At 47.0% G+C, this 26,631-nt stretch overlaps 2 protein-coding genes across 4 annotated transcripts in view; one reads left to right on the forward strand and one right to left on the reverse strand.

Moving 5' to 3' along the window:
- Positions 1-19,008, forward strand: part of JAK1 (Janus kinase 1) — a 125,918-nt gene extending 106,910 nt beyond the window's left edge. For all 3 annotated transcript variants that reach the window (XM_029949765.1, XM_029949764.1, XM_029949767.1), the window contains 14 exons: positions 1,451-1,557; positions 4,341-4,484; positions 5,234-5,321; positions 5,701-5,828; positions 6,421-6,556; positions 8,393-8,544; positions 11,137-11,287; positions 11,411-11,505; positions 12,581-12,773; positions 13,529-13,653; positions 14,394-14,566; positions 16,254-16,371; positions 16,896-17,006; positions 17,759-19,008. In XM_029949765.1, coding sequence (XP_029805625.1) covers positions 1,451-1,557; positions 4,341-4,484; positions 5,234-5,321; positions 5,701-5,828; positions 6,421-6,556; positions 8,393-8,544; positions 11,137-11,287; positions 11,411-11,505; positions 12,581-12,773; positions 13,529-13,653; positions 14,394-14,566; positions 16,254-16,371; positions 16,896-17,006; positions 17,759-17,866 — 1,829 coding nt within the window. In that variant the 3' untranslated portion in view covers positions 17,867-19,008. The remainder of the gene's footprint in view (positions 1-1,450; positions 1,558-4,340; positions 4,485-5,233; positions 5,322-5,700; positions 5,829-6,420; positions 6,557-8,392; positions 8,545-11,136; positions 11,288-11,410; positions 11,506-12,580; positions 12,774-13,528; positions 13,654-14,393; positions 14,567-16,253; positions 16,372-16,895; positions 17,007-17,758) is intronic.
- RAVER2 (ribonucleoprotein, PTB binding 2) overlaps positions 19,004-26,631 on the reverse strand; it is a 102,296-nt gene continuing 94,668 nt past the window's right edge. The window contains exons 15-16 of the mRNA XM_029945819.1: positions 22,392-22,445; positions 19,004-20,975 (exon numbers count right to left, since the gene is read on the reverse strand). Of these exons, the coding sequence (XP_029801679.1) occupies positions 20,829-20,975; positions 22,392-22,445 (201 nt within the window). The 3' untranslated portion in view covers positions 19,004-20,828. The remainder of the gene's footprint in view (positions 20,976-22,391; positions 22,446-26,631) is intronic.

The raw sequence follows: 26,631 nt of genomic DNA on the forward strand, positions 1-26,631 counted from the left end.
CAAAGCAGCTCTATTGCCCTGTCCCTTCCCTGGGGACACTTTTCAGGTGACCCTTTCTTGATGTCTTTTCTCTGCCAGGGCAGTCCTGAGTTGCCTGCTTGAATCTGATTTTGTCCAGGTGAATGCATGGAGTCAGGGTAACAGAATGGAGGAGAATAGATTGGAGAAATGTGACCCAGAATTCACCCAGAATGTGACCACAAGGGGAGCCTGTGTCTGAACCCACTTTCTGGCTCCCAGATTGTACTCCCTCCCCACCTCCACCCTGACGGGGGCCAGGTGGGCAGGGAAGAGCCTGGCGCCATCGTTGACTTCAGTGTGAAAGCCAGAGTCCAGGGCTTACCAGCTGCCTGACCTTGGGCAAGTTGATGCGTCACTTGGACTCTTTGCTTTCTGACCTACAGAATAAAAAGGAGACTAAAAGTACTGCATGCCTCATAAGATTGCCAAAAGGGTAAAGGAGTTAATGTGTGTAAAGTAGTCAGAAAATGGAGCTTAGAAAAACAACAACAAAAAAAGGAAAACCATGCCCTGCAAGGAAGTGAGGACTTGAGAGACCATGTTTGAGTTACTTGGCCTAGTGTAGAGACCTCGTGCTTAGTACTCATCGATAGGGTTCTTCCAGGGTTCCAGAACCCTCTCCCTGCCAGTCTGAATCTGCAAGGTGCTCTCTTCCCCGACAGTGACGTAGTAGTGCAGAGGGGCTCCGTGGTGGGAAGGCTCCTTCTGTGGATTATAAATGCCATCAGCTTCCTGTGCTCACCCTTGCCCAGCAGATTCTGTAAAGTGTTCAGTTTGCTGTTTGAGTCAGTAGAATTTGGGAGGGTCTGCTCATCATCTGTACATTTGGTTAGCACCTCCTTGGAGTCAGGCGCTGCTGGGAGCCCAGAAAGGTTCAGGCGCAACCTTCTCTCTGGATTACCTGTCCTGTTACACAACACCAGTGTTTTTACCCTCCTAGCTCAGTTCCCCTCATCCCTCATTGGCTCTCATCCTTCAGGTCCTGTCCTGATTATTCATTCACACATTTAACAGATTCTTACTGAATACCTACTATATATATCAGGCTGTGGAGGTAGAGCAGAAAGTAAGATAAAGGCCCCTGCCTTTAGGGAGTTTCTGTTCTCAGATTTTAAAATTTCACTTTCGTAGGCAAACCTTCCCTAAGTTCTGCTGCCGGAGCAGATCCTGGCCTTGAGAGCAGCTGCACAAAAGGAAGCTTTTCTTTCGATCGCTTGAGTCCTTGATTACTTGATTAGCTTAGACTCTTGTTATTTGCCTAGAAGCTCCTGGAGGGTGGGAATCAAGTACTTAATAAACATTTGGTGAATGAATGAACCAACAAATGTACAAATGTTGTGGTCCGAAGCCCCAGGGTTCGGCAGATACTGGCCGCCTGGGATCTTGGACCTTCACTGCCCTGCTCAGTCTTCTTCGTTCTCTCCCACAGAGATCTCCAATCTGCTGGTGGCTACTAAGAAGGCCCAGGAGTGGCAGCCTGTCTACTCCATGAGCCAGCTGAGTTTTGACCGGATCCTCAAGAAAGATATCGTGCAGGTGAGTCATTGCTAAGGTTCCTGGGTCCACCTTGGTCCTGCCTTCCCACAGCCAGCAGTCTGAGGATTTGGGGGAGTGGAGTCTGGGTTTGGGGAAATCCTATTGGGAAATAAAAATGAGACTTTTCTTTCATAGGTAAAGCTTTTCAGCCCGCGCCCTGCCGTTCTACGCAGCCTTGCTGATGTTCCCCAGAGACACTTTGTCTTTGAAGGAAATGGAGTAGTCAGGCTTTGTGGGGCTATCTAGGGTTACAGGACCTTCTGGTGGGGTCCTCTGTAGAGAGAAGGGGTGGGAGAACTTGGTGGAATGCTGACAGGGCAAGAATGGGGTGTCCCTGGGGAAGTCTGGGCTGACAACCCTCACTAACCCTCTACGTGCTGTGTGACTGAGTACTCCAGCTAAAGTTCAGCCCTGCGCTTCCTGAAGATGATTCCAGAGGGAGCAAAGCTGGGGGAATACAGAACACAGTAAGGGAGCCGGAGAACCAGCTTGAGAACCAGATCCCTCAGACCATTGTCCCAGCTTAGGAGGCCTCTTGCCCAGAGTCTGCAGCTGTAGGCAGGCCCAGTTCCCCTGGTAGCTGTCCTTGGGTCTTGGCTAGGGTGTGAGGCCTAGGGCAAACCCCACATTCTGTTCCATGCCCCTGCCCCAGTCCCTGTATGTGGAGCCACACAGCAGGGAGGTGAGGAGACAGCCTGCCAGCAGCTTAGAGGGAACGAACGTTTGCCTGCCTTGGAGAAACTGCGACACTTCAGAGGTGTTAGCAACTGTGGGCTCACGTCTATCAGGGAGCCTAGTGGAAGGTGGCAGGCTTGGGGTTGGTTTAGTCAGTCCCTAAAATGGTTGGGCAGGGTTTTCAGGGGATGGTGGTCCACAGCTAGAGCTGCTTCTCACTTCCCTTAGGATAAGTCCTTCACTGAGGGCCAGACGGTGTTGTGTTCTGTCCTGGTGGTAGTGGAGCTGTGCCCAGGGATTGAAATAACCAGAATGGCAGTTTTTTCCTGTCTACACTCAGCACTGTACTTGGGCCCTTCCTTCTTTCCTTGCCTGTGAATCTCTGTGCAGATCATAGCCACCGTCCATGGCCACAGCCCTCATCTAGCCAGCAGTGACTGAGCACCTCCACGTGCCGCGTGACAGCAGCCCTTGGCAGGCGCACAGTGTGCGGGGGGGAGCCAGCTCACATCTTACGTAGATAATCACGTTACCAAGACACAAATCCCAAGTTAGGGAAATGCAGCAGGACATGGGACTATCAGGATGGACCATGTGACCCAGCCTTGGGGGGACAGAGACAGCTTCCAGGGGAAAGCAGCATCCAAGCAGAGTCCCAGAGGACACACAGCAAGCAGCAGGCAAAGGCAGAAGAAGGAGCAGCATGGAAGGAGGCCGATGTGGAACACGCAGGACCCTCTGTGGGTCGCTGTGGAATCCTGTTGCCATGACTTGGCCTCTGGAATAGGCACCTTCTGGGGAAGAGTAATTATTCTGCAAGCATATGGCTTTTCCGGGATGTTCTGGGAACACAGCTTCCCATAATCTTGATGAATCGCTTCATGACAGATGCAGCTTAATGAATAGTCACAGGACCTTGCCACGATATGGGAGACAGGGCAGATGCATCGCCACTCCGCTGTGACAGATGACAAATGGTGGCATTTGTGCAAATTAATAAACCCGATTAACAGTGGTATACATTCCTATAGGGGCAGGGCTGATTCCAAGGGAATCCATTTAGCATTTACAGAACGTGCTGGCATAGTGGAATAATAGCACCTTAACTTTGTGCTTTGTGAGGTTACTGTCAATAGCTTGAGAGTTCCTGAGTTTTATGAAGCACATTTTGATTTCCCAATATTAAAAATGTTTAAATCAGAATTATTAAAGCTTGAACTGATAATATGCTAAGGGCTTTTTGCTCTTTTGGGACGAGGCTTTTAGTCCTCGTGCCAGTTACTTGGTGGTAGTCTCTTCCATATGTGGACACTGAAGGCCCATCCTTCCAGTCTCTGCCTCCACACCCTTTCCGTGCTGTGGGATTGTTAGGGCAAGTCTGCATGTAAATGCGTCACAGACTGTAAAGCTCAGCACGCATGCGCATATACAGACACACACACTGGGTAGGTGGATGAAAAATGAACAAGGACCTGGTCTAGAGGGCAAACAGAACACATCAGCCCAGGAGATGGTTTCTGCCCGTGATGTGCCAGGCTCTGCACCTGGAGGCTTTATACCTGCCTCTCCATCTGATTCTAAAACAGCGCTGGGAGGCAGGTGCCATTGCCATCCCTGTGTTGAGAAAGGGGGCTGAGGAAAGAACATCTCAAGTTAAATGGCCAGTGAGCAGTAGCATCAGCACTAATGAGCCGTGTCTCTTTGTACCTGAGTCCGTAGTAGAGGAGCCCCCGGGGGGTCCTCTCTGTGTCCACTCTGGAGGCTGAGGGTGGGGTTGCTGTCACTGGAAGCTGTTGGTGGCGCTGGTAGAAGTTTTATGATTGGTGGGGATGATGTTGAGCTACAGGTTGTTTCCTGGAAGTGGAAGGGAAGGACCTGTTTGGGACTATAACTGTCTCCTGGGGCCCTGGAAGTGCCACATCTGTGTTTGGTGAAGCAGCTTTGTGTTTCTTTTGGAGGCCTGCCCAGGACGAGGCACAGAGAGGCTGCGAACTGCGGCGGCTCTTTTGCCTTCACCCGACCCCTGCTGGTATTCTGTGTCCCCATTAAGCCCTCAGTGCAGAGAGTCACCCCAGAGAGTTACCCCAACCTCCTGCTTCCTTCTTCAGGGCGAGCACCTTGGGAGAGGCACGCGGACGCACATCTACTCTGGAACCCTGCTGGATTACAAGGATGACGAAGGAATTTCTGAAGAAAAGAGAATTAAAGTGATCCTCAAAGTCCTAGACCCCAGCCACAGGGACATCTCTCTGGCAAGTGTCTTCTTCATGACCCTGTGCCCTCTTCTCCAATTCTGGAGCCAGCAGAGCACAGTGATCTTGGAAGAACTGTGGTCTTTAGTTTGGTGTAGTGGTTTTGAGACTCCTCATTTAGTCTGGATGCCTTTCTTCAGATACAATATGAGATAAAGGCAGCGTGGAAAATAAGTGAGGCAGGATTGAAGATGAAGTGGGTGAGCAGCCTGTCCCTTCCTGTCCCTCCCACTGCCCTCCTGTTTCCCGTCTAGAGGTCCTTGTGGTGGAGCCCAGGACTCGACCAAGTCCCTGGTGTAGTCCCCTGTGTATCCCTTCACAGTCTATAGAATTAAAGCCCAGACGAGTAAAAGGACTTGCCCAGGATCCTACACACGGTTAGAGGGATAAAGCCAGGTCTTGACAGAGATTTGGCTGTTTTTTGTTTATTCTAATACAGTGCCCATCATTGCTATTTCTCAAAGTGTAATGGAAGAGAAAGTGGTGGATATGCGTTTCTAATGGAGAATTGTCAGCTAGCCTCTCCCTCCAGCCTGGGCCTGTGTCCCATTAGGTTGTCTAAACATATCCCATACCCCAGCCAGGCTTAGCAATGCCTGTGGTCAGTCAAGGCCAGGGGAGCAGTTTCCGGGCCTGGGATGATGACGGTGAGTTTTCTGGGGACCCATTGACTTTCCTCTCAGCCGAGCCCCTTTGGACTCAGAGCAGTGGAGTCTGACCTTGACATTCTGTGTCCTCTGCTCCCACAGGCCTTCTTTGAGGCAGCCAGCATGATGAGGCAGGTCTCCCACAAGCACATTGTGTACCTCTATGGCGTCTGTGTCCGAGATGTGGAGAGTAAGTGTATTCACTGTGGAAGGGGAGGTCGTCCTGGCCGGGAACATGGGCGGTGTGGGGACAACTCAGGGCTGATGCCACCTTTACGTTGCCTGGGCTTCTTGCCTCTTCTTGCAGCAGGTCTAGTGGATGTGGAGTTAAGTTCCATATGTAGTTTCATTCATTTCTCGAATGCACAGCGTGCTGGACCTGGGAGGGCGGGGTGAGCACGCTGAGAGCGGAGTAAGCACTCGGGGCGGGGAGGAGGCGCTCTCTGCCCTGTGTACCTAAGGACGGTTGTGTCCTCCCAAGCTGAGTACCAGCCAGTGAAGTGGGCTCTCCTCAGGGGCTGAGGGAAGATACTGTCCCTACCCTACTACGGGTGCTTCTGTGCTTGTAGATATCATGGTGGAGGAGTTTGTGGAGGGGGGCCCCCTGGACCTCTTCATGCACCGGAAAAGCGATGTCCTCACCACACCATGGAAGTTCAAAGTTGCCAAACAACTGGCCAGTGCCCTGAGTTACTTGGTAAGTCTGTTCTGGAGCCTGTGGTGGTCCCCACCAGGAGCCAGAATGCCCGTGTGGTGGCAGGAAGGGGGTCTGGCCAGGCTGGCTGGAGGGGCCTTGGCTCTGTGGTTAAACACAGGTGTGCCTGGTACCTAGTGACCATGGTCATTTGGGGCTGTTTGTGTGCTTGTGTACGAATCCTGTTTTGAGGGAAATTGCATCACACCAGAGGACTGACTTCTGTACTGCACAGTAGGTAAGGGTGGAAACAGTGCGATTTTTGTCAAAGGAGCAAAACCACCAGCATCAGCAGCGCTTACTGTGGCTCTGCTGTTCAGGAGTCATACACGTTCTCCTTGGTGTCATTCTCACATAAGCCCTGTGGGGCCCGCTCTGCCATTATCCCCATTTTATTGGTAAGGGGACCGGTGTAATGTGCCTGAGTCACACAGATAACTGGAGAGAGGGCTGGACTGCCTGGGCATGGCTGTTGCGGGGGAATATGGAGAGATGATGTGAGGGGCCAGGCTTGGAAATGGGGAGTGAGGGAAGGAGGGAAGACAGGCAGCCCCATGGGGTTGAGTTGACTGAGTTCACCCTTTTTACTCTGCAGGAGGATAAAGACCTGGTCCACGGAAATGTGTGCACTAAAAACCTCCTCTTGGCCCGTGAGGGCATCAACAGCGAGTTCGGCCCGTTCATCAAGCTCAGTGACCCCGGCATCCCCATCACTGTGCTGTCGAGGCAAGGTGTGTCTCCCCTCCCTCCCACCCCAGGTCCCATCCGTGCCCTTCACCCTTCTACCCTCCCTATCCCCACCTGATTTAAGGTCAGGCCAGCAGGCAGAAGGGGGCTAGGGCTCTGGTGTGTGTCCATTTAAGAAGGACACTTTAGTAGACAGGCATCTGGCACTGCTGCTCTGCCCTGGGGGCCGGGAGAGATGTGGAACATGGGGAGGGCCGGACCCTGCCCTCTGGGAGCTGTGTGGTAGGAGAAACACGGCTCACCCGAGGCCCGTGTGGTCCTGACAACAAAGGAGCTGTGTGCAGGGTGCCGGGGCAGCACAGAGGGAGGCTGCTGGCCCCAGGAATGGTCGCAGAGGTGTCTAGAGGAGCCGGGTCTCCTGGGCCCTCCGCTGTTGTTGGTGAGCTTGGGGGAGGCACCCAAGTGATAGCCATGCTCTTGCGGCCTTTGAATGAGGTGATCGTGAGCTGTAGAACTGCAAAGGAAAAGATGGGCCAGGAGGTGAGACCCTGCAACCAGCACTGCACAAGTAGTACTCTGCCTCTTAGCCTAAGGGGACGTGTGTGGGATCTCAGTGTGCCCCAGGCCTAGTGCCCTGGCCTGTGATGGCCAGCAGTCTCCAGCACCAAGCACAGTGCCGGGCTCATAGAGTTTTGTTTAGTAATTCAAAGAATGGGCTATGTTTGGAAGGGAACCAGGATGAAAACAAGCCTTTCAGATACAACCCAAATCATTCACTCCTTAGCAGGGGAATGGGAAGCATTCTTTAGCGCCTGGGTAGCACCCATCATCTGCTCATCTGCCACCAGCCACCACAGACTCAGCCATGAATCTGTCCAGGGTCCTGGGATGCAGACACTGGTAGCTCCAGAACACCCACAAGAGGTGCCAGTAAAATGCTGTGGCATCCAGAGAGAGTGACGTCACCTAGCTGGGGACAGAGGGTGATGCAGGGAGGTGGTGGGGTTTCGTCTGGGCCTTGTGGGTCAGTGAGGTGGGCCTGACCGTGAAGACCGGCTCAGGAAGGGCCTTCCGACCTGTATCCAGCAGGAGCCAGGAGAGCTTGTTGAGGGGCATTTCCCTGGATACAGCAGCGGTGTCTGCGCAGGTCACTGGCCTTGGCAAGAGGCCAGAACGGGGCCGAACTAGCCAGCTGCAAGAGATGTGGGACAGTCTCACCTCAGGCTTCCCATCTCAAGCAAACACACAATGCAGGGTGATTGTGCAGAGTGCGTGAGTGAGGTTAACCCCTGCCTACTCTGCATGTGTGGGCCTCTTCTCTTTTCCTGCCCCCCCCTTTTTTGAATGTTATTTACGTATTTTGAGAGAGCGAGCACACATGGGTACAAGTGGAAAAGGGGCAGAGAGAGAGGAAGTGGGAGAATCCCAAGCAGGCTTGCCCTGACCGCCCAGAGCCCGACGTGGACCTTGATCTCACAAATTGTGACCTGAGCTGAAATTAGGAGTTGGATGCTTAACCGACTGAGCCCCTGCCTTCTCTTTCTTAAGCCTTTGTTCTCCTTCCCGAGTGTTGGCTTCCACCCTGGGGCACTTTGCTGTTGTCTGAGCCCAGAGCATCGGAAGCCTGGCCCTGCATGACACTCCTGGGGGGGTTTGTGATAAACAGACACAGCTGCTGGGCCGAAGACCGCTGTGCCAGCTCGCCAGGGTGGAGGGGCCTGGAAAATGGCACTCGTCACAAGCTCCCCCTGGGTCCATGTTTGGAAAGCACTGCTTAAAATAGTTTCTTCGTTAGCTCACAGTTTCTGCTGCGATGACAGTGATTTACTCCCCTGGCAACTCCAGAAACTGATCTGGAAATGTCTCTGGTCTTTGTCCAGAGTGCATAGAACGAATCCCGTGGATCGCTCCTGAGTGTGTTGAAGACTCCAAGAACCTGAGTGTGGCTGCTGACAAGTGGAGCTTCGGAACCACGCTCTGGGAGATCTGCTACAATGGCGAGATCCCTCTGAAGGACAAGACCCTGATTGAGGTGAGCAGTTGCCTTCCAGGGCGCGAGCTGCGGGAGGGCTCCTCGAGCCCACGTGGACGTCCCAGGACTTGTCAGGAAGCCTCATGTTGTGAGAAGACGTGGAGGTGGGCTTGAATCCCCCTCACAGGCTTACTGGCTCTGTGACCTCGAAAGCATCAACTTAACTACCCCGAGCCTCAGTTTCATCATCTGTAAAATGGGGATAAATAATACCTACTTTGCAGGGCTATTGTGAAGGTTAAGTAAATAACGCATGCAAACGCCAGGCACACAGTGTGTGCTCAGTAGAAGGTTATAGTATTATTTACCTTAGATTTGAAGTGCCCATTAGCATTAACACAGATACCTGTTGAGTTTCTGCTGTGTGTTGGGCCAAAGTAAAAGCTGGAGGCTCACTATTAAACAGACACTGGTCCTGCCTTCCTTGAGGACCGCAGGGTTAGGAGAGTTCACCTGTAGTAGCAAGAACAACGATTCCTCACATAGTATGTGCGACTAGCAGCCGACGGTCCCTCAGGTCAGGTGTGTGGCGGTGCCGTCACCCTCACTGCAGGGTTCAGGTAACGGAGACCCAGGGAGCCAAGGCACGTGCCTGGGTTCCTCAGCTACAGTGCAGGACCAGCAAGGTGCGAACCTCTTAAATTTATGGGCAGAAAGTGTGGAGACTGCAACTCTAAAGGGATAAAATAGTAAAATGACAGTCAAGGACTACTGATCCTGACTCAGTGGTTCAATTATTGGAATGGGTCTCGTGTATTTATCGGGGCAGCAGCATCACTTTGAGTCCAGGGGAAGGTGGCATTTTGGTTGTCCGTGGGAAGCAGTGAGCAGTTTCCTTTGCCTCGAGCGTGGAGAGGAACGACAGGTGATAGGCTGGGAAAGGTCATTCAGGGTCAGATTATTGAAAGCCCTAAATTCCAAGCTACAGGATTTTACTTAGGGGTGATGTGGGACACTGATGGGTTTGCGTGGAGAAGTGAGGTGCTTAGAGGTCAGCATGGGAATGGTTCTTCCGGACACCATGGTTGGGATGGACAGGCTATGGAGTGACCACTTGCTTGGAGGCTCTCGGTGGTGAGGACAGAGACGGGAAGAGGCAGTGGAAACCCAGAGTGGAGGGGGCACCTGCAGGAGATACTGAAGAGGTAGAATGTTTAACCAGGTAACTTTGGCCAGGTAAACATAGTACGGGGCCTGGGAAAGCAGAGCTAAGTAAAGACCAGCGGGGAAACCCTCAGATCTATCAGTCTGCTATTTGGGATTTTCAGCCTAGGCTTTGTGGAGAAAAGTCAGTATCTATTGAGTACCTGCTGTGTACTCAGGGCTAAGCAGCATGCACCACTGGGGTAAGGAAGGGCCTGTGCCTTTGATAAAAGAGGGCTCCTCCCCTCCTCCCAGGTACCCCTGAGGGGTTTGGATGGCCTTTCCACCAGGCTGCGCTGCACCGGAGCCGGGAAGCGTGTGTGACACGGAGAGGCGAGGGCAGCTCCCAGCTCAGCTCCAGCCCGTCTTCCTCCTCCTCCTCTGTGGTCCCCCCACTCCCACCCAGGATCCCCAGGGACAGAGGAGAAACCTGTACTCATGGGATTCGCTAGAAACTGGAGGATAGGGGCATCAGGGTGGCTCAGTTGATTAAGCATACAACTTTGGCTCAGGCCATGATCTCACGGTTTGTGGGTTCAAACCCCGCGTTGGGCTCTGTGCTAATAGCTCAGAGCCTGGAGCCTGCTTCAGATTCTGTGTCTCCCTCTCTCTCTGACCCTCCCCCACTTGTGCTCTATCTCTCTCTCTCAAACATTTTTTTAAAAAATCTGGAGGGTAATGGTTTCACCTAATTTTTTTTAAAGTAGCATCAATTATTTCTTTTAGAATTTTGAAGTAGTAAGCAGTTGAAAATTTGGAAAATGCAGAAAACTATGAAAAAGAGAAAATAGTCATATTTCAGTCCCTCCCAGCCACTAGTTAACACTTTGGTGTTTTGTCTTTCAGTCTGTTTCTGTCTGTCTTGTTTAAACACAACTGACACCATGCTAGATATAGCTAAACAGGCTCTATTTCTTAATTTAATATTGTGAGTACTTTCCTACATAGTTAAATACGTCTTACAATTTTTTCCAATTTAACATAAGAGTTGTTTCATTAAGCTCAAATTTACTTAACTAATTTTATGTTTGGCAGTTAGGTTGTTTTTAAATTTATAATGTTCTATCTAATTCTGCAGGGACTATCGTTGAACATAAATCTTTGTTTATATCTGACTTATTTCTGAGTCATTTTATAGTTGGAAATTATGAGTCAAAGGGTTTGAAGAACCTGCCACGCTGTATCCCAGGAAGGCTGCCTGACTGCCCTGGAATGCGGCAGGTTCAGGACTGGGCTACGCTGCCCCTCTAACTGCCCATCGAACTTGAAATCAGATTTTAGCACGGGAACTAACATTTCCCCAGGCCAGAATAAGGCAGTGTAACACACATCTGTGAAAATCTGCCTTTATGTAGAGGCACTGGGAAATAAATGAGGGATGGTAGCCAGCGCTAAAAGGTGAGTGAGGGGTCCCTGGGGTTTCTCCCATGTGGTTTTTCTTCTTTACAGAAAGAGCGATTCTATGAAAGCCGGTGCCGGCCAGTGACACCGTCCTGTAAGGAGCTGGCTGACCTTATGACCCGCTGCATGAACTATGACCCCAACCAGAGACCCTTCTTCCGAGCCATCATGAGAGACATCAATAAACTGGAGGAGCAGAGTAAGACCCTGTCTTGTGGTGTCTGGCTGAGGACAGCCAGTGTCCGCGGGAGCAGCAGAATCACTAGGAGCCCGTGAATGGCGGTCACTCCTCCTTAACATGGTTGCTTTCCTCCTCTCTCAGATCCAGACATTGTTTCAGAACGAAAGCCGGCTACCGAAGTGGATCCCACACATTTTGAAAAGCGGTTCTTGAAGAGGATCCGTGACTTGGGAGAGGCAAGTTGGGCAGGAGTCTCTGCTGACCGGGTCACCTCATCCTGCGTCCCAAACCACTTTCTGTTCTCTTTGTGAGCCAAGGTTTATGAAGAGACAGCATCTCACTGGGTTTGCCCTGCGCCGCTAGACCCCGGGAGGGTCTCTGTTTGGCAGCAGTGTGTGCATACACCTGCCCGTCCAGGTGGCGGGGTTCGCCCACAGGATGCTGGTCTGCTTCTTCCAGATTCGATGTTTCTCCAAGGGATAGAAGAGAATGGAGAGAGAGAGATGGGGAAACAGGTGTAGATGTGGTAGAAACAGAAGAGCCCTGTCTTGGACTTTTCCTGTGAGGCTGCCTAAATAAGGGGTATTTACTACACAGAAGGCCAGACAGAATGTCACTTTTTCTCTTGGACTTCGAATGGGAGTTTCCTTATGGCTAAGGTGACCAGAACAGCTACTGGGATTTGTGTCTAAATACAGGTTTTCTATAGTTCAGTTAGGCGAACATAGACCGTGTCCTGCACTGAGTGTCTCCTGTCTGCCCAGGCTGCGTGCTGGGCGCGTAACAGTGGCCTTAGTTCCTCACACCACCCTGACAGTCTGTTGATTCTGTGCACATCGACTGCCTCTGGAGCCAGCTCGGAAGACTGGGTGACTGGGCCTTCGCTGGCGGGTAGCTCTGGACAGGTCTGACCCCACGTCTCCTGAACACTCTTCATGCAGGGCCTTTCTCAGCCACGTCCTGGCGCCTGCCCCGCAGCTGGGCCCACGGCTGCCAGAGAATGCTGCAGTCATCCTGCAGGTCCAGAAGTAACCTCCCTTGTGAGCTACACTTTCACAGGAACTGGGATCGATGTGTTGGCTCAACAGTTCCTTGTCTTAGCTCAGTAACAGAGAGGTGGCCTGTGGGACCAAGAGTGGGGGGGCTGTGGGGAGGGCCGGGAGTTGGGGGAGCTTGTTGCCTGTAAGGTCGGGCTGTACTGTGCACCCCTGGCCTTCGTTGGAACAGTGCGAGGAGCAAGCGCCATCTTGAGTGTTCTGCCGGCCCCCGGGTGGGGCTTTTCTCATCAGGCACATGCATCTTTCCTTCCAGGGCCACTTTGGGAAGGTTGAGCTCTGCAGATATGACCCCGAGGGGGACAATACCGGGGAGCAGGTGGCTGTCAAATCCCTGAAGCCCGAGAGTGGAGGTAACCACATAGCTGATCTGAAGAAGGAAATTGAAATCTTAAGGAACCTCTATCACGAGAACATTGTGAAGTACAAAGGCATCTGCACAGAAGACGGTATGTTGTGCTGTGCAGGGTGGTCTGAAAACTAAGGGCCTGTCTGGGGTTGGTTATACGGCCCATGCCGAGCAGGTCGTGCCCCGGGCCCTGTCTGCGCCACCGGGACACGCCAGCTGCTGGTTCCCGTGAGCTCTGGGGCTTCGCAGTTGGATGCACCGTCAGATCCTTGGGCGCAGGGCTGCCGGGGAGGTCACCCAGCTTCCCCCGCAGCCCCAGCGGGGTTCCGGCACTCTCTCTCCAGGCTGTTCATGTACCAGGACTGGGATGGGACCTCACTCATCCTCATACTCACACTTAGCCTCATGGGACTGATACACCTTTGTCCCCTTTCCCGGTTCTGGTCCGACACTAGCCAGGATATTTCATTTTCTGGTTGTCCAAATCAAGGGGGTATTTACTAATATCTTTTTTTACAAACCAGTAGAACACTCACATACTAGACTCTAAAATTGGTAATGAAATGCGGTGGCTCATCATTTTTAATAATCAGTCATCTGCGGTTGTTCGCAGAGCACAGTTAGCTCGGTGTGTGCTGGTGACTGGAGTGTGTACCCAAGTGTCACTATCTCTGTTCATTGCTGAGGATCACGAGGTTCAGGAGCTTAAGAGGTTTAAATAGCTGGCCTGTGATTCAAGGGGCGACACTGAAATCGGTTCAGGGCCTGTGTGTCCCGATCCTGCTCCCTCCAGTCCCCCACAGTTCCTTCATCTGGCCACCTTGTTCTGATGGGTGTTTTTTTTTTCCTCAACAGGAGGAAATGGTATTAAGCTCATCATGGAGTTTCTGCCTTCAGGAAGCCTTAAGGAATATCTTCCAAAGAATAAGAACAAAATCAACCTCAAACAACAGTTAAAATATGCTGTTCAGATTTGTAAGGTAAAAACAAAAAAAAAGCATGTTAAAGATGAAAACATCAGGCACTCTGTCCCGGGTAATTGGCTTGTAAGTAGACTGCAGGAGGGAAGTGTTCCAGTAACTGTCCCTGAGTTTATTTTGCTGTGCATGGTTTGGATGAAAATTAGTCAGTGCTAACAAAATGAGCTGATTTGTTACTATGGCTGATTTATTTTTTAATTTATTTTCTTTTATAGTTTATTGTCAAGTTGGTTTCCATATAACACCCAGTGCTCATCCCGACAAGTGCCCTCCTCCATGACCATCACCCCCCTTCCCCTCTCCCCCTCCCCCATCAACCCTGTTTGTTCTCAGTATTTAAGCGTCTCTCATGGTTTGCCTCCCTCCCTCTCCCCAAGTATTTTCCCCCTTCCCCTCTCCCATAGTCCTTTGCTAAGTTTCTCCTGTTACACTTATGAGTGAAAACCTATAGTGTCTGTCCTTCTCTGCCTAACTTATTTCGCTTAGCATGACACCCTCAAGCTCCATCCATGTTGCTACGAATGGCCAGATTTCATTCTTTCTCATTGACTATTGCTGATTTAATATGTATTTCTTTGAATTGGGTTGGTTATACTATTCTTGCATTCAGGTAAAAACAACAAAAAAAAAGCATGATAGGTAAATGAAATGACATTTGTGCTTTTCCGAGAGTGATGGATACAAAACACAAGCTGAGCTGGCCGTTAACAGATGACTCTACATTGGCTTCTCTCCCGCAGGGGATGGACTACTTGGGTTCTCGGCAGTACGTTCACCGGGACTTAGCAGCAAGGAATGTCCTCGTGGAGAGTGAGCATCAGGTGAAAATTGGAGACTTTGGTTTGACCAAAGCCATTGAAACCGACAAAGAGTACTACACAGTCAAGGATGACCGGGACAGCCCTGTGTTTTGGTAACTGAATCTAGTGTTTTGTTAATGTCTTTTATTCCTCCTGCCTAAGTCAGGGTTAGAACTTGACATTTGGAACTGATCTTTGCCTTCAAGAAACCTCTTTTAGACTGTTTGCCTGAAAGCAACCCACACAGAAATGCCTGAGGTTTATACGCTACCATCTTCCAAGGAGTGGAGGACACGACCCACCCACTCAGCGTCTCCAGCCTCCCAGGAGAGCGCATTCATCTGACACAGCCCTTGAAGCCGGCAGTCGTTACAGGGGTCACACCCACACACAGAATGGGGATGGGGCACTGACCGGTGCGGGGAGATCCCGGGCAGAGCAGAGCACAGCCCGCCTACAGCGTGGCTGTCTGCTCACAGGTCCCCGGCCTGTGGTGGTCAGAAGGCCGCAGCCTGACTGACCCCTCGCAGCCTGGAGCGCCACCTAGGGGCGAGGCTGTTTAAGCCTCTACTCCAGGCTCCTGCAGAACTGAGCAGTTCCTCCGAGGGGCACCTGTGTAGACAGACCTCCATCTCTCCCACCTGTGGAGCCTAAGCCTTATTCATTCATAAGTATGTATCAGGGCCCTACTCTGTGTTGGGTCCTGGAGATCTCTGGTGAACAAGCAGACTGAGTTCAGGATTTAATGGATGGGACAGCCAGTCTCATGGTATCCTAAGTGTAGAAGAGTTTGGGCTTCGTTTTCTGGAAGTCTTGTAAAGATGCGATTTTAAAGATGCGTGGGGTTTTGTAACGATGGTTAGAAAAAGGTGTGTGTGACTAGCAAGAATGAGATGAGAGCAGTGACTGGCCCAGGACCCAGATCAGCTCGGTGTGGCTGGATGGCCCCGTGGGAGGTCTCGAGGACCTGCGAAGGCAGAGCCCTGGAAGCCGAGTCACAGAGCTGACACTCTCTCCACCCCAAGAGTTCTGGGATACCATGGGATGGTTTAAGAATGGCAGCTTTTGTTTTAAAAAGATCGCTGTGGGAGGCGCCCGGGTGGCTCAGTCAGTTAAGCATCTCTTGATTTAGGCTCAGGGTCATGATCTCAGGGTGGTGAGATCGAGCCACGTCAGGCTCCGTGCTGAGTGTGGAGCCTGCTTGGGATCCTCTGTCTCTCTGCTCCTCTCCCTGGCCTCCAAAAGAAGAAAAAATCTAAAAAGATTACTGTGGATGAGGAGGGAGACAAGATGGAGCCAGGGAATCTGATTCACGCCAAAGCCCAGAGGGTGTGAACTAGGGCAGTGACGTTGGGCCTTAAGAGAAGTGAGTAGCTTTGAGAAGTATTTAGAAAACTAGATATGGGCGGGGGGAGGGGTGGTGTGTGCCTCTATTCTTGGCTTGGGCAGTTGGGGATCATCCCCCTTTAACAGTTGACGTTGGAAGAGAGCTGGGCAGTGAGATCGTTGCTAGTTTTGAACTTGAACGAAAACCTGGGGCCTTCTGTCCTATGCCACTGCTGCCCCCTCCTCCACGTGGACAACACGTGCTCTGTGAAGTGAAGAGCACAAATTAATATTTTAAAGTAACTGTGTGCTACAGAGAGCCTGTGACAAACGGTACTGTTGGACTTGTCAGATGTGTGGATAAGGTATTAAACACTAAGAAAAACTGAGGAGGTGATATTTCAGAATTACTCTATAATGTTTGTTGAAGTATCCTTCCCAGGAAATGAAGTGTCATGTTCTGCATTCTTTCAGGTATGCTCCAGAATGTTTAATTCAGTGTAAATTTTATATTGCCTCTGACGTCTGGTCGTTTGGCGTGACTCTGCATGAGCTGCTTACTTACTGTGACTCTGATTCTAGCCCCATGGCAGTAAGTCCTCCTGTCCCTTCATCTGAACCTCACACCCAGTTCACATGTGTAAATTTTGTTCTTAAATAGAATCTAGTCAGTGTGTTATAATGGAAAGGGTCACTTTTCCATTTAACATGGTTTTTGCCACTTATTTGTGGCTCTCTCAAGTCCTGTTTCTCTAGGAGCCAGAGTTCTAGGAAATGACACTGCTTTTCAAGGATCTTACCTGTGTGGGGAGTCCAGGGACAGTTTCCTGGAAGAATGGGGGAGCAGTGGGTAGGGCCTTAGTTGAGACTCACACGTTCATAAATGAGGTCATTGTCACCGGGACAAGCCCTTCAGCCAGGGGATTGGTATGGTCTGAGAGATTGATTATAGACTAATCATTGAGAGCAAATCAAGATTTGCAACTTCCATTTAAAGTTAGTAAGGAGATGAGCCTTTTTATTATCTTAACTTCCAGTTAATTCTAGGAATTTTACCTTAACCTGCTATTATATAAATATATGCTAAAATACTTTGTTTGGTTTTATTTTACATAGTTGTTCCTGAAAATGATAGGCCCAACTCATGGCCAGATGACAGTAACAAGACTTGTGAATACGTTAAAAGAAGGAAAACGTTTGCCTTGTCCACCTAACTGCCCAGATGAGGTATTTGTGGGTCATTTTACAGAACTAAACCAATTTGTATCATGTTTTCAGGGCTTAGGGGTAGAGGTGGAGGTGTGGGAAGAAGTAGAAAGCTGACTCTCAGATCAGACATCTGAAAAATTGTCTTTGGGGCAGAGGACAGTTATGTTTTAAGGATTCCCTCCAAAAGTAGGCTCACCTCCGTGAGAACACTGAAGGAGCAGATTCTGGTGTAGCCTTATTGTGACAAGTATGTGACCCTTGACTTTCATGGGGTTGGGGGCGCTGGACTCCTCCGGGTGAAAATCTGAATGTCACTTTACCTTGACTAAAAGCCTTCGTGGTAATAAGTAGCACACACTTTGTGGATGTGTTATATACTGTACACACTAAGCTCTGTACTGTATTCAGTCAGCTCTCTGGACAACTGGACCCGCACAGCTCAAATCCGTGTTGTTCATGAGTCAACAGTAATTGCATTGGAGCCCATAGCACTTATGACACTCAGTTTTCTGTATTCTAAAGTGAACTGAGCCTTTAAGACTTTCACTCACACATACTCTTCAGTGCATCTCAAATGGTCTAAAGAACGAGTGAGGAAATGGAGTCTATATTGAGATATAATGATGGGGATTTTTTTGAAGGTCAATTCATGAGCTTCTCAAATGTTAAGATCTAGGAAATGTGGCCACTCTAGTTCATAAATAGCACTTTCCGTTAACAAGAGTAATTGAGTAATAAGGAAAGTCATCAATTTTTTTTTCATCTTACAGGTTTATCAACTTATGAGAAAATGCTGGGAATTCCAACCAACTAATCGGACAACTTTTCAGAACTTAATTAAAGGATTTGAAGCACTTTTAGAAGCACTTTTAAAATAAGAGGCATGAATAACCTTATAGCAAGTCCTGTGTAGCAAGTCCTCCTTTCCTGGCCAATACCCAAGCCATTTTAAAAAGAAATTTTAATTGAAAAAATTTGTATTTGGGCATGTACCATGTATAAGGCACACTGCAGTGCTCATTATGTGTAAGTACTTCCCTCTTTACATTTGGCACCCGTAACAAATGAGGGCAACCAGAATAATAGAAAGCACTTAAGCACTCCTCCTTTTGGAAAGAACAGGTACCACCATTTTGTTTGGCTAGTTTACCATCACAGTTGCGCACAAGCAAACGAGGAGCTGACCCAAGCACTTGTTCCCAGCAGGTAAATTGAAGACAAAGATTGATGGACTTAGTATTGTAACCTGCCCTCGAATTTCCATATCTATACAGTGATAGACCAAGCATTCTTGAAAATATTAGATACCAGTTAGATTATTGTTTCTATACAAAGACAAGTGTATTCCTGTCATCAGTAGGACTTAAAGTTTGAGTTGTTTCTTCAGTGGCTTAGCTCCTGTCCCCTTGGGTGACCGGCAGTACTGATTTTTGAGAAAACAGGTCGTACCCAGGGGGACAGCTGTGGGATAGATACTTTGCTGCATGTTCATTCTTGAGAACCAGGCCTGTGCTTTCCTCAACAGTATATGTTTAATCAGGATTGACTCCAAGACCCTGGATACTGTCCTACATGCTTGTACGAAATGTCCAGGGAGATCCTTTTAGAACCCTGCCACTTTGGGCCAAGCTGTTCCAGCATTGGTTTCGGTGCCGTACACAGCCAGTCAGTATTGTAGTGCCTAACCGTCTACGAGAGTTCAGGGTCTACAGACGGTTTTCAGTTTGCTTGGAGATAGCTGGGTAATCTCTGATTCAGTGTGAACTGTAAGATCTTTTATGACCAAGAATGGAAAACTCTTCGTTAATGCCGTCTAGCATTTGTTTGATGTCGTCATTACTTTTCAACCTTTTGAGTCCGAAAGAGAGTTCTGGATTGATGCAATGGCAACAATAAACTTGCCATTTAAATTTGTTCAGTAACCCTACATCACCCAAGGTCTCTGTCTGTGTCAAACCTGTGGCCACTCTGTATGCACTTTGTTTACTCTTTATACAAATAAATGTACTAGAGACTCACATGCATATGCCTTTTAATATTAAGATTTCACTTTCAAAGCATTCAGACAATTTGTTTACATAGAAAAATAACAGTAGAGACTTTGCAGGGGGTGGGGGAGTTTGGTAATGGTCCTTATTACAAACAAACGCCACTTAGCTGTTCTGTGTAGTGAGGACAGCGCACAGGCCAGTCCAGATGGCAGAGCCACACGTGCTCCAGTCCACAATCTCTTAGTGCCTTCAGCCTGTTCCTGCTTTCATTCTGCAGCTCTGATTTATGTCTGTGCTATCGGAGAGGTGTGACTAAGCCCTGAAGATGCTTAATGCAGTAGGAGATGGGAAGAAGTGCAGACTGGGGAGAAACCATTATTCATCTGCTGAGTAATAACAACCCTGACCAGTTACTTAGAGGCAGCTTACTTCCTAGACGATTTTTTACCTGTAATTTTCAAATGGAAGTTAATCAATGTATGTACCAGTTTTAAACCTCATATAGTCATAACCACATCTCCTGCCCAAATTACTATTATCTGATTTCAAAAAGACTGAGACTCTTAAACTCCATGTCTTCAATGAGTCTACTAACAAGGAACAAACTTGGTGATGTCAAAAGTTATATATGCAATAAACACAATTCTTACAGAAGTAAATTAACAGCTGGTAAGAGTAAGAGGCAAAGCAGAAAGTGACGTATAACTTGCTAGCTCAGGACTGCTGCACTCGTCCTCCGTAGTACTTCGGAAAGAGCAGTACTGACTGTTTACAGTGTGGAGATAGGGCATCTAAGAATCAAAACAGACCTTGTTCTGGCAATTAGATCACACTAGTTTATGCCATGAAATCAGATGCAGAAACCTACACTGCTGGCCGCTTACAAGTCTGTTGCACAAGTTAAAGGATTAGAAAATTCGTGCTATTAGATCAGGGGTCAGCACACTCTCCCCAAGAAAGGGCCAGAGAATATTTTGGGCTTTGCAGACCATCTGATCTCTGTCAGAGCACAAAAGTAGCCACAGACGGTATGTAAATGAATGAACAGGTTTGTATTTCAATAGAATTTTATAATGACACTGAAATTTGAGTTTCACAGAATTCAAATCTTTTCTACTTCACTTAAAAATAGAAACATTACTCAGCTTGCAGACAATATAAAAACAGGGATGATGGACTCGACCCCAGGGTGTCATCTGCCAACCCCTGAAATCACTTCACCAAAGCTGCTTTAAAAAATACCTTGTCCTTCACAAAAGGTATAAATGGTACGTAAAAGTGAAGCATCTGCAGTTGTGCATAACTTGGACGTCGCTCTGGTTTTATACTGGAGTGGGGGTAAGTATTTAGCTTGCATGTAGAGCCTCTTTAGAACATTACCACCCATGCATTTTGTACTTGCCCTCTTGTAGTTCTAGGAAAAAGTCCTAAAAAATCTCTAAATGAGTTATTTCTAGGGATACCCAATTGAAATGCACACTGGCATATAAGAAACTCATTCTTCTAAGGCTCAGGAAACAAGACTGTCTCCCATTTATTGCTTCACACGTCTATATATGGTGTCAAAATTATTCCCAGTCCTAAACAAGGAATACTGGAACATTGTTAAATTTCCAATGGACTGTAAGTTAATATCACATTAAGATGCATCTAATTCTAATGGAACCTGTCCTCAATGGTCTTATTGCTACTTAATTTTTATTTGGCAATTCTGCTTGCTGCACTATACATTTCCTTCTGGGAAATTAGAAACCCGTATTTAAAGGATATGGCTAGTTTGAATGTAGTTAAGGCAGCGATGAACCGCAGAGATACTGCAAAAAACCTCAGGAGACTCTAAAGAGGGAACTTAGTATACCCGCTTCTTCTTTAAGTATGTTTCCATGTAATACGCTCCTGGGCCCTGGGAATGCTGGTCAACAAATCCCGCGGAACTGCCTTCTGGGGCAGAGACGAGATAGGAGGAGCCTCGCTTTTCGCTTCTTAAAGATGACGCCTGTGAGGAAAGCACAATCGATGCTAACATCCAAATAAAAAATTGGCTTAATCCTTAAGGACGTTTATAAGAAACGCAATTCTACTTCTGATTTAGTGTAAAAATAGGATAAATAGCAAAGCTACCAAAAAAAAACCCATTAGGATTTTTAATTCAGAATCACTTGAACTTAAATACAAACCAGCTTCTGATGCTCTCAACATTCTGGGGAAAAGAAAAAAGCAATTGCAGTTGCTTAGCAGATCAGAATGCCGATACTAGAGGTCAGGATTCCTCTGAGAAAGGCGACTGGCTAAGAAACCAAACTGCATATCAAATTAGATGATGGGTCTGGTAATTTAAAAAGTGGCAACTAGCAGGTGAGAAAACCCCGGGGAGCACAGGGAATCCAGAACCGCTTCCAGGGCTCAGAGGAAGACCCCGAGCTCACCTCGTCCCACAGAGGCAACGACTCCATCTGTGCAACTACTGCTGAGGCTGGCCCACGACAGAACACCCTCCGGCGCGTCGTAGAGAAGGCCGCCTTGCAAAGGGTCGGAGGAGCAGAAATGCAGCCTGGAACCAAACCCCCCCAGCGCAACTACCCACAAACGGGAGAGACGTCCTCACCACAGAGGAGTGAGGGGATCAGAGCGCACGCTGAGCGCCCTCAGCCTCAGGACCCGCACTCGGAAGGTGTGTATCCATACGTCTGGCTTTCAAAACCAGCAAGGTTTAATTCCAGGAGAGCTGGGGGGCTGTAAGAAATGGAGTCTCCACCCTCCAAGAGCTAGTAAGCTACAGCCAGCCTAAGACACAGCACAGAAGACACCACCTGAAAAGCACCTGGGCCTATACATGGAGATTCAGAGTAATTTTAGGACGTGTGCCAGTGGGCCAGGCATCTGCAGGGACTTTCTCTGGAAATCAAAGTGCTGACAGGCGCCATTTTTCTTGCCCTTTCCCAGCCTAGCTAGCCAGAGGATTCCAGGTGTCTGTTCTAGCACTCTTCATCTGCCCTGGGCTGACCCATGCCACCAGCACACCTGCAGCAGTCACGGCGGCTCACTACCTCGCAGATAGCTGGGCCGGGTGCCAGCCCTGCCCCCTGGTGCGCCCACAGCAGCTGCAACGAGGCCTCATCGGGAACAAGAGCACCTACGGTGGTCACAGCTCAGCCACAACAGGAGGCACATGTAGCCCACACGGGACATTCCTGGAGTGCTCGGTTCTAGAGACTAGGGATTTCTGTACGCTTTACAACAGCACATCACTGCTTTCAAGATCCGGACATGTAGCTGACCTACCTAACACATAGACACAAACCCAGAGTTGGACCAACTGACAGAGGAATATGTTCCAAATGAAAGAAGACAAAACTGAGATAAGCAATATGCCTGATAAAGAGTTCAAAGTAATGGTCATACAGATACTCACCAGACTTGAGAGAAGAGTGGATGAACTCAAAACTTCAACAGAGAGAGAGAAAATCTAAAAACCAATCAGAGGTGAAGAATACAATAGCTGAAATGAGAAATACACTAGTGGGAATCAGCAGATTACAGGATGCAAAAGAATGCATCCGGGTAACGGGAAGCAATCAAGCTGAAGAGCAAAAAGGGTAAATAATAGTAGGTTAAGAGGCCTCTGCAGCATCATCAGTGTAATAAAATTCACATTATACGGTTCTTAGAAGAAGAGAGAAGGGGGCAAAACTTATTTGAAGAACTAACTTCTGAAAACTTCCCTAATTTGGGAAAGGAAACAGACACTGACGTCCAGGAAATGTAGAGAGGCCCAAACAAGATGAACTCAAGGATGTCCACACCAAGGCTCATGATAATTAAAATTGCAAGAACTAAAGCTAAAGAGAGAATCTTAAAAACAAGAGCTAAGCAAACAGTCATATACAAGGGAAACCCCATAATTATGGCTATCCTTTGATTTTTCCAGAAACTTTATAGTCCAGAGGGAGTGGTAGGATATATGCAAAGCACTGAGGGGGATAAAACCTACAACCAAGAGCACTGTATATGGCCTTACAAGAAATGTTAAAGGGAATTCTTTAACAAGTATACAAGAAAGGAACATGGTAAAGGTAAAGGTATTGGTAAAGGTAAGCATACAGCAGGATACCTGGGCGGCTCAGTTAAGCATCGATTTCGGCTCTGGTCATGATCTCACAGTTGAGTTTGAGCCCCGCGTTGGGCTGACAGCTCAGAGCCTACAGCCTGTTTCAGAGATTCTGTATCTCCCTCTCACTCCCTGCCCCTCCCCTGCTCATTCTCTCAAAAATAAACATATAGTAAAGGTAGTAGATCATCACAAAGCTAGGAAAAAGATTTAAACACAAAAGTAGTAAAATCAATTATATACACAAAAATTAGTCAAGGGATATACAAAATAAAAAGAGACAGAATATCAAATATATAAAATGTGGAGCAAGGAGTAAAAATGTCATGCTTTTATAATGTGTTTGATGTAAGTGACCATCAAATCAATACAGACTGCTACATACACTTAGGGTATTACATATGAACCCAATAGTACCTAAAAACCTATAACAGACAAAAATAAAGAGAAAAGAATCTACGCATAACACTAGAGAAAGCCATTAAACCAGAAGGGAAGATAGCAAGAGAAAACAAGAACTACAAAAACAGTAACAAAATGACAATGAATACATATCAATCCTTTTTTTCTTAAAGTTTACTTATTTTGTGTGTGACCTGGGTGGCTCAGTCACTTGGGTGTCTGACTTCAGCTCAGGTCATGATCTCACACTTTGTGGGTTGGGGGGTCAAGCCCTGTGTCAGTTTTGTGCTGACAGCTCAGATCCTGGAGCCTGCTTTGGATTCTGTGTGTGTCTCTCTCTCAAGAATAAACAAACATTAAAAAAATTTATTTATTTTGAAAGGGACAGTGAGCAGGGGAGGGGCAGAGAGCACAGAGCCCTACTGCAGGACTCAATCCCATGAACCATGAGATCATGACCTGAGCTGAAATCAACAGTCAGATGTTTAACTGATGGAGCCGCCCAGGTGCCCCTCAATCATACTTTAAATGTAAACGGACTAAATGCTCCAATCAAAAGACACAGAATGGATTAAAAGAACAAGATCCATCTATATGCTGCCTACAAAAGACTCACTTTAGATCTAAAGACATATACGGACTAAAATGAAAAGGCAGAAAAAAGCTAATTCATGTAAATGGAAACAAACAAAAACCAAACACCCAGCTGGGTATCAATACCCAGATAAAATAGACTATATATATATATTTTTTGAAAAGTGGGGGAGGGCACAGTGAGCAAAGGGCTGAGAGTGAGAGAAAGAAAGAGAGAAGTGGGTCTTAACCAAAGTGTGGCCTGTACTCACTTGAAGCAGGGCATGAGTTCACCCAGTGTGGAACTTGAACTCATGAACTGTGAGATCATGACCTGAGCTGAAGTCAGATGCTTAACCAACTAAGCCACCCAAACACCCTCAGATAAAATAGACTTTAAAACAAAGACTGTCACAAGAGAAAAAAAAAAGATTACATATTGGTAAAGGGATGCCCAACTTAGAATACCTAAATATATAAAGCAAATATTAACAGACATAAAGGGAGAAACTGACAGTAATATAGTAAGAGTGAGGGATAGTAAAGCACTACTTACATCCATGGATAGGTCATCCAGACAGAAAAATGAATAAGGTAACAATAATTTTGAATAAAACTTTAGACCAGATGGACCTCAGAGATACGTATAAAACATTCCACTCCAAAAGAGCAGAATATACATTCTTTTCAAGGGTACATGGAACATTCTCCAAGACAGATTTTATGATAGGCCACAAAACAAGTCTCAATAAATTTAAGAAGACCAACATAAGGGGCATCTAGCCAGCTCAGTTGGAAGAGCATGGAGCTCTTGATCTGGGGGTCATGAGTTCGAGTACCACTTGGAGTGTAGAGATTACTTAAATAAAACTTAAAAAAAAAAAAAAACACAAGATATATCAAGTATCTTTCCAGATCAGTACAGTTTTAATAAAACTAGAAATCAATTAGAAGAAAAAAACTGGAAGAAAAACAAACACATGTAGACTAAGTAACATGTTACTAAACAAACAGTAAATCAATGAAGAAATCAAAGAGGATACAAAAAAAAAAGTAGACACAAATGAATGGAGACACTACAGTTCAAAGTCTTTAGGATGCAGTGAAAGCAGGTCTAAGAAGGAAGTTCACAGCAATACAGGAAAGTGGGTGCTGGGCAGTAAGGAGGGCACTTAGGATGAGCACTGGCTGTTATATGTAAATGATGAATCACTGAAATCTACTCCTGAAGCCAAGACTATACTGTATGTTAGCAAACTTGAGAATAAAAACAAAATCTTCAAATCAACAATCTAACCTAATGCTCAAAGGAACTAGAATAAGAAGAATAGAGCCCAAAGTTAATAGTAGGAAAGAAATAATAAAGATCAGAATGGGAAAAAAATGAAATAAGTACTTGAAAAACAATAGGAAAGATCAATGAGACTAAAAACTTGTTCTCTGTAAACAAAATTGATAAACCATTAGATAATTTTAAAAGTTCAAAATTGAAAATGAAAGAAGAATGACACCATAGAAATACAAAAAATTATAATTACTACAGAAAATCATGTCAGTAAATTGGATAAACTAGAAGTAGTAAATAAATTCCTTGAAATATATAATCTTCCAAGACTGAGAAGAAATAGGAAATCTGAACAGACCAGTTACTAGTAACAAAATTGAATCAATAATTAAAAGATTCCCAACAAACAAGTCTAAGAGCAGATGCCTTACAGGTGAATTCTACCCAACATTTAAAGCAGTGTTAACATCTATTCTCAAACTATGCCAAAAAACAGAATGGGAAGGAATCCTTCCAAATTCATTCTACATGGCCAGCATTAACATGATAGCAAAAGCATACAAAGATACTACCAAAAAACAAAGTTATAGGCCACTATCCTTCATGAACATAGTTGCAAAAATCCTCAGCAAAATATTAGCAAAACAAATTCAAAAAATACATTAAAAGGATAGTACACCATGATCAAGTGGGATTTGATCCCACTTGCAAGGAATGCAAGGATGGTTCAATATGTATAAATCAATCAACATGATACACCACATTTATAAAGGGAAGGATAAAAATCATGTGATTATTTCAGTAGATGCAGAAAAAGCATTTGACAAAATTCAAGATGAATTGATGATAAAACTCAACAGAGTGGGTATAGAGGGGACACAATAAAGGACATATATGACAAACACACAACTAACATCATACTAAATGGAGAAAAACAACTTTTCTTTAAAGATCAGGAACAAGACAAGGATGTCCACTCTTGCCACTTTTATTCAACTTACTATTAGAAGTCCTAACCATAGCAATCAGATAAGAAATAAAAGGCATACAAAGCAATAAGGAAGGGGGTGCCTAGGTGCCTCAGTTGGTTAAGTGGCCAACTTCGGCTCAGGTTATGATCTCATGGTTCATGGGTTCGAGCCCCACATCGGGCTCTGTGCTGACAGCTCAGAGCCTGAAGCCTGCTTCAGATTCTGTGTGTTCTCCTCTTTCTGCCCCTCCCCCACTCATGTTCTGTTTCTGTCTCAATAATAAACAAATATAAAAAAATTAAAAACCAAAAAC

Source organism: Suricata suricatta, chromosome 8, assembly GCF_006229205.1.
Source record: "Suricata suricatta isolate VVHF042 chromosome 8, meerkat_22Aug2017_6uvM2_HiC, whole genome shotgun sequence".
Taxonomy (NCBI): Eukaryota; Metazoa; Chordata; class Mammalia; order Carnivora; family Herpestidae; genus Suricata; species Suricata suricatta.